Here is an 11513-nt window from a genome sequence, read left to right as displayed (position 1 = left end):
GTGCGTGCGGAGGTGCAGCACGCACCTTCGGCCGTCGGTCGCTAGATGTCAGACCATATCGGCCGCACATCAACCGACTTTCTTGCATCAACAGTACGCGCTCCGACGCGCCGGCTCCGTTCGCACGTTGTCGCTCACCGCGCGCCGTGGACTCCCGAGCCCCGCGGAGGCCATAACTCCCACGGCCCGTGGCCCCACCCTAGCCCCGCCGCGGCCGACCCCTCGGCCCGTTGTCATGGGAACTGACTAATTATGCGGCGACCTTCAGAAAGAGGGTCCAATCAGCTGTTGGCCGAGGGGGTGAGCCGGTTGGTGGGGCTCCGGAGTCCCGAAGTGCCGGACCAGGCGACAGCGGCTGGAAACAGAGGCGCGAGTTTACCGACTCGGCAAGCCAGCGCTGCGGCCGATGCCAACGTAGGCGACCAATGCACATACGCTTAGCGATGCCTTACGACACCATGGACAACATTCGTAGCCTTATGAACTGTGCACTACATAAACATGATAACATAACATGAATCTTGAATTTGCCTAGACCCGACTCCAGGTTTAAGTGAACGTTTATGTTAAGCAAACTTCACGGCACAACCATTTCAACACAAAATGTTTTAGAGGTGAATTCCGCTCCAAAAAAGCTAAGTCATCATTCAGGAAAACACGGATTTAATTCCACTCTGAAGAAGATAGCCCAACATAACAAAACACGAGGCTGTCAAGTAACTTACCCAGTATGTCGCGTGCATTTAACCAGAGGACTAGCCTCTGGTCAGCTGTTATTCAGTTCGGGCGACAGTTCGTCTTTGGGTCGTACCGCACAGCCAATAAAAAACAACATTATTTCATTTTGCTATATCGATTAGAATGAAGGCTATGTACACAGAGGTTGTGGCACACTACAAATTAATGATAACCGTGAAGCTATTCTTGAGACGCTTCTCAATGCTGCGGAACCTTAAAACCAAACGGTTCGATTACAGACATGTTCTGCCCTGCACGCGAACAGTCACTTGAAAAATAAAGCACGGACACGAGATAGACGGGATAAAGAGAGAGGGAGAGAGACATTGATAAGTCCACTAACACAAATTTCCACATCGTTTCATGCACTCCCGGTGTTGAAAATATATGGACCACAACACGACAGCGGCGTCACTACAGAGTCGGGGAGGGGCTAGAGTTACCAGGAGGGCTTGTTGCCTACAGCGTCTTGTACTAACTGTTACGTACAACGTAGGTCCAGAACGTGCTCACTGTAAAACGACCACACCGCGCCAAAAGGTATCCGCGTTACGTATTGAAGTTGCTGGTGAGCCGCAGACACGCCCCGCTTGAGAACGCTCGCCCCGCTGACAACTCATAAGTACAATCATCAAACTTTTTCGAGATCATTCTTTCGAATTAAAGTTGCCTGACTGAATTCTACCGATGAGCGGGTGTGCTGAATCGCTGTGATCTACACAACTTAGTCTGTTTACCACTTATCGGTACACCGTATTTACAGTGACGACGCACATAGCACTTGATTACGTATTCCAGGCGCCAGGGGCCTTCGGGGTCCCGATGCAAAAGCAGGAAATTGCACAACGCAGCGACCGACGAGCACAAAAAATAACGGCTAAATCACTATAGAACCGCTGGACAATGTAGTCAACTTTGGACAAAACGCCTTTTGATTGTGTGCACAGCATGCTAATAATAAACATTCTGCAACTTAGGATCACGCTTTCTCAATGAAAACAAGTGAAAAGAAAATGACCAAAAGTATAGGTGATATCCTATTCAACAATGAATGATGCGTCAGTTGCCAGTCTCATTTCCTTACACACTACAATGTTAGGATGGAAACTTTACGTATACTTTAGGTAAATTACGTATTTCGTTTCAGTCCACGCTAAGCGGTCTCGCGTGTTACGTATTTTTTTCGTACAAAAAAACGCCGAAGCACGATCACACACACGTCTCAGACATAGGTTTAGCCTACAAATACTGCATGTCCTACACATGGTCGGCCGACGCTTCCCCTCGTCAGGAGTCGCCGCCGCTTGTCAAAGGCAGGTCAGGTCAAGGCCGCCTCAGCCAGGCCGAGGCGGGGTCAACCAAACCTAAAGGGTCATCGCAAGGTGGGCAACTCAGAGCTCTCCCTATATAAAATGCAGATGCTTTGCGTTTGGCGTCTATACAAAAGATTTCGGGTGACTTTAGCCCTCAGCGGAGGGCTGCAGGACTGCAACCGGGCGTGTACGTGTGCTGCCTCGTGTGTTTGTGTGTCGGTCTGTGTCTGTGTATATGTGTGTGTGCACCGTGCATGCCACCAGCCGCCGTGCGGAGCGTGCAGACGGGGGGCCGGACGACGCTCTGGTGGCCCGCCGGCGCCGGCGCCGCACCGCCGGCGGCCATAAATCCGGGCCGTTGAGCTCACTCCGGCCGCGGCCGACACGCATACAAATGAAGAGTCGAGTATCACTGAGTCCTGCGCCGGCTCACGGGCGCTCGCGCACGCGCGCGCGCGCACAACGTCCTCCAACAATAAATAAATAAGGACTAACGGATGACGACGCGACGGCGGCGCACTAAGGGTCCCCGGGCGACGTTTCCGTCTCGGAGCGCGCGCCACCACCCTTCACAGAACTGTCCTGGCTCTTGTTCTCCTTTTTCCACTTCATGCGCCGGTTCTGGAACCAGATCTTGATTTGCCGCTCGGTGAGGCAGAGCGCGTGCGCGATCTCTATCCGCCGCCGGCGCGTCAGGTAGCGGTTGAAGTGGAACTCCTTCTCCAGCTCCAGGGTCTGGTACCTCGTGTATGTTTGCCGTCCCCGTTTCCGGTCTGGAAAGACACGGACAGTGTCAGCGGCGGTCCGTCGACGACACGAGTACAAACACCGCCGAAACAGGCCGGCCAACCGGCCGGCGTCGGGGGCAAAGGTCATCGGTGCACGCTGGCTCGTAAACCCCACGCCACATCTGTGCATCATTCGGCCATGTGTACGAATCGAGACAAGTTACACAGATCGGTTCCCACAGCTGTCCTCCCCATGACCGCTACGGCGCTGGCAGCGCGCCACCCCTGCGAGACAGTGCCCCACGCCCAGGAGATATTCAGCGCTTGCAGCCTTCGCAGGCTCCCGCCAGCGACGGCCGGTCCGAGGGGAGCATCTGCTCAATGTTGACAGCGTGCCCCCCCCCCCCCCTCCCCTCCTCCCCCACTCGCCGACGACGGACACCCGGCGCACAAAATGTCCTCCAAGCAGCGTGTCAAACGTATCCGCCGCTCGCCCACCCGCCGCTTCCGTTGCCCATAAAGCGCTCAGCGCCGCCCTGCTGGCCACCGACCCCCCCCCCCCCCCCTCCAGCCATTCGGCAACGGCCCCCTTCCCCTGCGACTCGCCGGACGGGGAAGGGGTCCGCCTGCCCGGCGAGGCGACGGCGGGGCTGGCGGGGCTATCGGGACCCATCTGGGACCGGCGCAAAACATGCCCAGCACACACGGCGCCCGACGACGGACATCGCCGTCCATCTGGCCGTGTCGGTTTTGCAGGGGTGTCGGCCTTTATACCGGGCGACACTGATTGGGAGCCGGGATTTACGGGCCGGCCGTCCGCCCGGCCGTGTCCGCAGCGGATCCGGGCGACGCGCGGACGGACGCCGGTCATGGGAGCGGGCGGACACTGCGTCGCCGGCATGGGAAATGCACGCGCTGAGGGCGACGGGAATGTGGACCGGCCAACGGCAGCAGACTGGCGGATGAATGTGGGGAACATGATGCACGAGGAGTCGGCACTGCGGTCATCGGAATGCCGCAGGAACCACGTAGCAGATGGTCCAGCGAGGCGTCATGTAAGCTAAGCGTCCCTTGGCTAGCAAAACATATTTGTCTCCGCAGAATAATAACAGACCTCGGGCGCGCGCAGAAATCCTGGAACGAGCGCATTGATCGATCTAGATATATCAATTAAGACTACCCCAAAAATGCACTTCAAGAGCTTTACGAACTATTTACGGCAATACCTAGTAGAAGAAATGTGCCTGGAGACCTTACGAGATCTCAGGATCCCATCTGAGGATCCCACCAACATATAACCCTATGATACTATGCGTCCATTCTTGAGATCCATGTACATGTCTGCCTAGCAGCACTGATATAAGGATTAAAACTGGAAATGGTAAACATAATCGACTAGGGCAACATACGTTCTCAATCACATGCAATAACAGCATCTCTTGGCGCTTATCGTAATTCTACGCCATCAGGTCCATCGTATGCTAATAATACGTCGAAATGTGCACACGTAACTACGGAGCTAACGTTTAAACTTATCGAATCAACCAGGCCCTTTGCAAGAACTCAGCATTACACCTAGAGTGCGTCCTGTACACTTCCAGCCCAAACAACATTGAACCTGTACTTAAAGTACAAATCTTCTAACTTGCTGTCAGCAAACCCGTCAGCAGGGTCAACGAACGATCACTGCCGCGGGGTCGCCGAAAGGAGTGACGGAGGATGTTGTAAATAATGTTTTCAGACACATGACTGATGATGTCGTATGTCAGACCTTGAGCCAGTCAGTGATTTTGGTCCCGTCACTACCCTAAACGCTACGTGCCACGCCATTGATCGACCATTGCGTTGGAGGACAGTCTTTCAGTGCCTCGTAATACACACGCACTAAAGCGGGCATCATTCGCAGTAAACATCGTTCAAATAAAAAATACAAGAACAGGTGGGTCATCTGGGCACCAATGTTTGTTGAACGACGCTGGATGGCAGCCGGGCAGCAGCGTCGTCCTAGCAGAAGGCATCAAGTAACATTCCGTGACACCCGATACGCCGCATCTGATGCAGATCGAGGGTCATGTTAGCACACGAGAATGCGGCGACGACTCCAAACTGCGCCACGGTGCACGAGTGCCCTGTAACACGCGATCCCGGTCTCCTTCCACTTGTGGTTAATGACGCGTGGCAACGAACGAGTGCCAGCATTTAGACACAACACAGGCAAAGAAGGAATGGGACGGAGCGAACGGTTCAGAAGCATTCTAGATCACGCGCGTTGCAGGTTAAAGCATTTAAGCACGATATAATCAAAACTGCTAGGCAATTGAAGTGTGCGTCCTGAATGCGGTTCACGTGGCCCCGAGTAGCCGCACCAGAATCATCGGTGTCCTCGTTCAGTACGCCGTTCAAAATAAGCTCCGGCGATTTCGAAGTAGGAGAGCATGACGCTGCACGGGGTCTGAGTCTCGCACAGTACCGTAATTTTCCTGTCAAACTGGATGCAATCGTAAAGCTATGCAAGGTCGTTTCGAGAGATCATAACAACATCTCCGATGATATGATTGATTTGTGCGCCTAAATAGCTCCACCAACGGCTACCGCGAATTGGAAATATGCCAATGAACACATCCGCCGAGCTAGCTGGTCATCGCTTTTGCGAATGTGAAGAACCTTCCCTCATTTTCAGATTTGTTTTGCTTCACCTTGTGCGCAAGCACGATATAGTTTTTCAAACGCAAGCTGGTTGCATTTGTGGTGAGCTGGCGAATTCTCCTCCACGTCGTGCAGCCTCACCGATAACAGTCTGGTGCATATTCTCGTGAGATCAAGTTCATACCACCTATTTAAAAACGTCACGTCTTTCTAGATACGCTGCACAGTGCTTAGTTAGGAGCATGTTGCGTGACAAATTCTGGGTGTCCGTTCCGTTACCTAAATCGCTGCAATACTACTGCTGCTGATACGTTTCGTGCGGTCGATGCCACTATTCAGCGGGATGCAGCGAAGAGCAGCGCTGGAGATTTGCCCACGGGTGACCGCCCGCAGACGCGTCACAAACACACAACTCGACCTGTACAGAGAGCTCTCGGGCTATGAGACTGGACATACCGGCCGGGTTCTCTCGGTCGCACATGCCGAGGGTGCCCTGATGTTGGGGAGGGAGGGGTCACGTGATGTATGGACGGTGACGTGTGAACACGCCGATTTTGGGACACAAGACGGCTAATTGTAGCTTTTCGAGAGGGTAAAACACCAATCGCAGCTTTCAGTCTCCAGACTGCCACCGGGCTGACGAAGGCCGTTATCAGTCACAGTCTTCATACATATGGAGTATGGATGGTCTTCTGTTAGATTTTGCCTCATGCATATTTAATACTGCACCCCACCCGTGCATTGTTCCCACGGGAGAAAGAGGCTAAGACCTTAGACTTTCACGGCAGCTTTGGGGACGAGAGGCGCATTGGCGCGGATTCTGATAGTCGTCACCAGTGCCCTTGCCACGCGAGACTCAAGTCTAATGAAGTTCAGCTTGCCTGCATACTTTCGACCAGCTTTTGCTTTTAAGTTACACTGCATGGAACTCCGATGAAATAGCTTTGTTGCTCTTGATGCCCATTTACAATCCTTTGCTCTCACAACATATGGAGATGCTGCAAGGTAAGGTAAATATGCATGGGATATTTCTTTACACTGAAACAGGGCTGCACTGGGTAAATTTTCATGTTGTCTCGTTATAATGTATAATATCAGTGGACCACTCCCTCAATAAGAACATTTACCAGTCTTCTTCATAAAAGAGCAGAAGGGGGGGGGGGGGGGCAGCCACTGACTGTTCACAAGTAATGTTCACGAACCAACATCTTATTGCTATGTCCTTGATCTCTTCCCACATATGTGCTCAGATTATCCAGTTAACACTTCATCCTGGAAGCATGCGTGACACTCAGCTGCAGTCACGTTATATTTAACAAAATGGCAAGTTTTTGGCAGCCAGCGCTCTGGCCACAACGAAAGTGAAACCGCAGAAATTTTTCAGTTGCGAGGGTTCGTTACGGCTAAAAACTTGGATTTTGAAATCAGAATTTTCTGATTTGGAAACTGTTTTCGGCAGCGAACTCAGCTGACAAAGATGGTAATGGTTCTAGTAACTGCGCTGAAACATGAGACAACGAAGTCCAGAAAAAGATGCTAGATTAACATATGGGACAGGTTAGGCGAAGTAAGACAGAAGATAGGAGCGTAAAATCGGGGCAGCCATCGAGCAAATTGGATGCCAACAGTCACGTAAGAGAACCAGATGACTACGATCCCACAGATATGAAGGATTTCTGCGCAAGTTAGAGCCTGCCGGAAGACGTTGAGGACAAGATGACAGGCATCAGCGTCAAGGCCAAGAGATGTCCTGATGTAAATAATGCGGTAGCCGCGTGAGGCATGTTTCTTTTACTTAGATAGCAACGCATAATGTTATAGAATAGCAAAAACATTGAGGGTATTGATGTAGCGTGTGCGTAGCATCTTCACTATGTACAACGTGCGTAAAGCATGACACTGAAAATATATACTATGAAACAACATCGATGGTTTTATAGTCGACCCCGTATACCCCCAAATGACGGTATTCGAGAAAATGGCCGAAACTGAATAACGGGACTTGAAATGCACCGTGTACTAAGAGTCATGTGCGTTTCATATTGCTAGTCACAGGAAAAAAGTAGCTGCAAGACGCAGACTCGGTTTGGAATGTTCTTCGGTAAAATGTTGCGCAAGAAAACTAAGGCAAGCTTCTCAGTGACCATTACACAAGTCTACGTAGCAATGTGGGTAAACATGATAATAAATTTGGCCTGTCATTGTAAAATAAATATCATTGAAATAAATACTAGTAGCTATGGTAGACTTCCTATCCACCAGGTATTTCACAACATGGTCAAGTTGGTGGATACAGGCCATACCATAGCCAAGATACAGGATATAGACTATCACTTATAGCAAAAGCCCAACGTAGTCCAGGTAAGCAACTAAGTAGCGTGGGTCCATGTCAAATGTAACGATATCGAAGCCATGGTATACTTCAGTATAATATAATCTTATGTTTATCGCATGGTTTTAACACCCTACTGGAATCAACCGACACTTTTTGCGATTATTTGCAGAACGATTCATCATGACCCCTTACCATGCGACACAGAGACAAACAACCAGAGATCAAAGGACAGGCAGACTTCATGCAAATATTTGGGTCACAGGCGTCCTTAAAGTCAGCCCTCTAGCATGAGCCGAAGCGGTGTCTGGCTGTCCTCTGCAGCGCGTCAACTGTAGTCATCACTTTGCATAGAAGCCCGCTTGTTTAATCTGGAAATATTTGCAAGTTTGTCCTCTTTCATGTCTACAAGAACAATAAACAGTGATCTGGTTATGCATGGGTGGCTATGGATGGATCTTCTCTCGTCCACTAGTTTGCTTATTGACAATAGTGAACTGATTAGCCAGCGAGTTAGGAACGATTGATTGTATCAAAGGCCTTTCGAGACCCAACCACCTCACAACCATCTCCTAGCTAAGTTTGAAAGACTTTTAAGGAAGCAAATTTACTTATCAGACAGCATACTCAACGCACCCACCCACCCCCACACCACCCCCACCCCACATATATATATATATATATATATATATATATATATATATATATATACATCACCATAAACCAGCAAACTGATACCGCAGAAAAAGTACACTTCTGTGAAATGAATCAATGCGCAATGCGCATATGACACCGGTGCGATCTACTGATCACACCGATGAAATCGGCAGATCGCCTGCACCGCCACTTGAAAAATAAGATTTTCGAAAGCGATGGATGGCCAGAAGGGCGAAGCGGGATGGGAAGGAGGCGTTTGCGCTCGAGCCAGGCCGGCCTGATAAATGTGGGAGGCTGTATCTCCGCTCCATCCGTCCCAGCGAGATGAAGTTCTCAGCCAGACGGAGATGGATCGGCGGTCGAGCCGCTACAAAGGAAAACGCTCCGGTGCCATTTGTCAAAAAGCGAACCGTATCAATCAGCGGTCACGACCCTCCGAAAAAACTGCAGCCGCGGAATTAAACAATCAGCCGAGCGGAGAGAGGTCGTCCCGTGCCGGCGGCCGTCTGCCGCACTGCCGAGGCCAACCAATTGCAATACGGTCAGCCTATCCGCTGCCGACCCGCTGGCTCGTGCACAGCACTGCCCGCTCTCACCGTGCCGAGCACTGTCAGAGAGCGAGCATCCCAGCGCTAGCCATTAACCAGGCTTAGTTTATCGGCGGCCTAATAAAACGAGGCTGCATCTGGACGGTAGTACGCCTCCCTGTGTGTCGACCACCACCTTCCCGTGTGCTTACTCTCGCAGCCGTACCCAAAGGGTTACTAAGCGTTATGCCGCTTTAGTGCCCATTTGTGTCACTTTGAGTGCCTGTTAAACATTTTATCGCCACATTACTCGGTCATTCACATAGCCGGGTCTCATAACACCGCCAGCGCGCCGGCCGGCCGGCAAGGTCGCCAGCTGAATTTAATAGCCCTGCATCCCGCCACGATCAGCTCCTGACGACGGCCACTACGACCCGTCATCACCGCCGCCGCCGCCGCCGCGCCGCCGCCAGCCACGCACTGAACTTGACCTACCGCAAGCTTCACCCACTTCTGCCCGGCCATAAATCCAAAAGCGAGTACTATAATGTCTTTTATTGCCCTCTAAAGATGTCATTTTGCCGCGCCACCAGCCGTATATCTCGGGCCGGGCTCAGGTACGACCGGGGGATGCGGCGGCCGGGCGGCGGCGGCCGGGAACCCCGACCCGAGCAGCGCGGGGCACCGCGCGCCCGCCGCCGCTCCGGGCGGCGTCAATACGCTGCGACGCTCTCAATGCAGCACTGACAAATGAGCACATGCGCAGCCTAAGCGCCATGAATTATTCAGCCAGTGGTGGAAACTGCCGTCAGGCGGTGTGCGTGAGAGTGTTTGTGTGCGCGACCGTTGAGATGATGGATGGGCTCGGCCAGAATCCTGCCAGATCGAACCACACTGAGAGACGGCGATGACAAACGGCATCGCTCTTATGTTAACTGGGCAACGTTTGGCGCTGCTCTAGCGACGTTTTCCATACTGGGGACAAGGTTGGCACCGTAGCGGCGCTGTGCGTGGCTGTTGTTATCAAAGGAACCATAAAATGTCACCATATATCACCAAATTTTGAAGCGACGGTGAGCATAACATTGATCAAATTATATAATCTTGAAATCTCATCTTCCTTCATACAGCTCCAAATACGTCATTGTTTTGCATTACTTTGTTCCGATGATTTGTTGATGATGGGTGCTGATAAACAGCCGTAACTTAGTTTCAGAGAAAATGTATTATCCAGCGAGCATAGGCTGCTTATACGGTTATCCAATTCAAATACTAAGTAACTGAATCACGCACGGATGTTACCACAGCTGGGTTCGCTGGACAAAGGAAAAACCACACATTTTGCGGGAGTGTGTGGGTGTTCGGTTAAAATACGACGGTTGCAATAGAAATTGCATTCCTAAAACGAGACAAGCTAAAGATGAACCCGGAAAAATAAAATGAGGTGTGTTTCATTTTCGAACGCAAGACGAAACCCGATGTAACAGCAAGTTTGAAGCAAGCCGTGTACGGTTACGTCACAGGCAAGAAAACACCGACCGTCTATTGCGTTTTCAACTCATCATCGTAGCAGCTAACTGCACTCAGAAGGTTAACTGAAGCGCTCCAAGCCATCTACGGGTATGACACACCTTCTTGGCGATTCCTGAAGCAAGGACGAAGACCGAACATGTGGCTACTGCAGAAAGGAGTTTAAAACAAGTCAGAAGCGAGTCTGGTTTCATGGGCTTGAGCCTGGGTCGAGGCGAGGTACGTTAGTTTGAGCCCTTGTCCCGAGGTTATCATTGTCACACTACAGGGGTAAGAGCCTGAGTCAACAATTTTGTGGTTCTGCGATCCCTACCCGATTCCAAGTCGTTAGAGATCCAGCTTTAGTCCTTGCCCGGATTTAAATCTGAGTCCACCAGTTTCTCGCAGGACCACACATGACAAAGATACTTCACATCCGATTCTTGGGATACAACTTTGTCGATAACACCTGAAACCGATCAACTTACATGAAACCATGCTGAACTGGCCTTGACTAAAGGACAGTGTTACTTATCGCCTTGGTCCGAGCTTCAAGCTTCCATAATGCTTGGGTAGAAATGGGTGCGGGAACTAGGGGCGATGAGGTCCCAACTTCCTAAGAGCCCCAACTTTCTGAAAGTTTAACAGTGGTCCTGCGGACGTTGATTGCGAGCTGCGGGCGTTGACTGAAAATAACCAAAAAATGGTTATAGGCGCCATAACTTGGGAAAAATGCTGTCTGGACTGAGCATTGTCTCTTCCGGCCACATTCTTATCCTTGCCTGATTCTGTGCACATGCTTTTTCAGGTATGCTGGGGTCTGAGGAAAGGAACTTTTCTGAGGCCCTTCTCCCAGCGTAGACCCACTCAGAGGTGCAGAGATGCACTCAGAGGTGCAGAGGTGCATTACATCGCTCGCCGTAGCATGGCAAAGCGTTTTCAGGAAGCCCCAAGATAAAACAAGAAAGATACTTTGAGGGTCTTCAGTTTGTGCTCGTCAAAGAGGACTCTTAAGGTCGGGCCCCTGTCCCTATATGCGTACCTGACACAATCACAATGCGTC

At 51.1% G+C, this 11513-nt stretch overlaps 1 protein-coding gene across 1 annotated transcript in view; it reads right to left on the bottom strand.

The window, feature by feature from the left end:
• Window positions 1–858: 858 nt before the first annotated feature.
• The window catches only part of LOC119112353 (homeobox protein Hox-A7), a 34468-nt gene continuing 23813 nt past the window's right edge, over window positions 859–11513 (bottom strand). Inside the window, exon 3 of the mRNA XM_037236509.1 lies at window positions 859–2824. Within this exon, the coding sequence (XP_037092404.1) occupies window positions 2571–2824 (254 nt within the window). The 3' untranslated portion in view covers window positions 859–2570. The remainder of the gene's footprint in view (window positions 2825–11513) is intronic.

Source organism: Pollicipes pollicipes, unplaced genomic scaffold, assembly GCF_011947565.3.
Source record: "Pollicipes pollicipes isolate AB1234 unplaced genomic scaffold, Ppol_2.1 Scaffold_7261;HRSCAF=8764_pilon_pilon_pilon, whole genome shotgun sequence".
In the NCBI taxonomy this organism is placed as follows: domain Eukaryota; kingdom Metazoa; phylum Arthropoda; class Thecostraca; order Pollicipedomorpha; family Pollicipedidae; genus Pollicipes; species Pollicipes pollicipes.
This window is presented reverse-complemented; position numbering and strand designations above follow the sequence as displayed.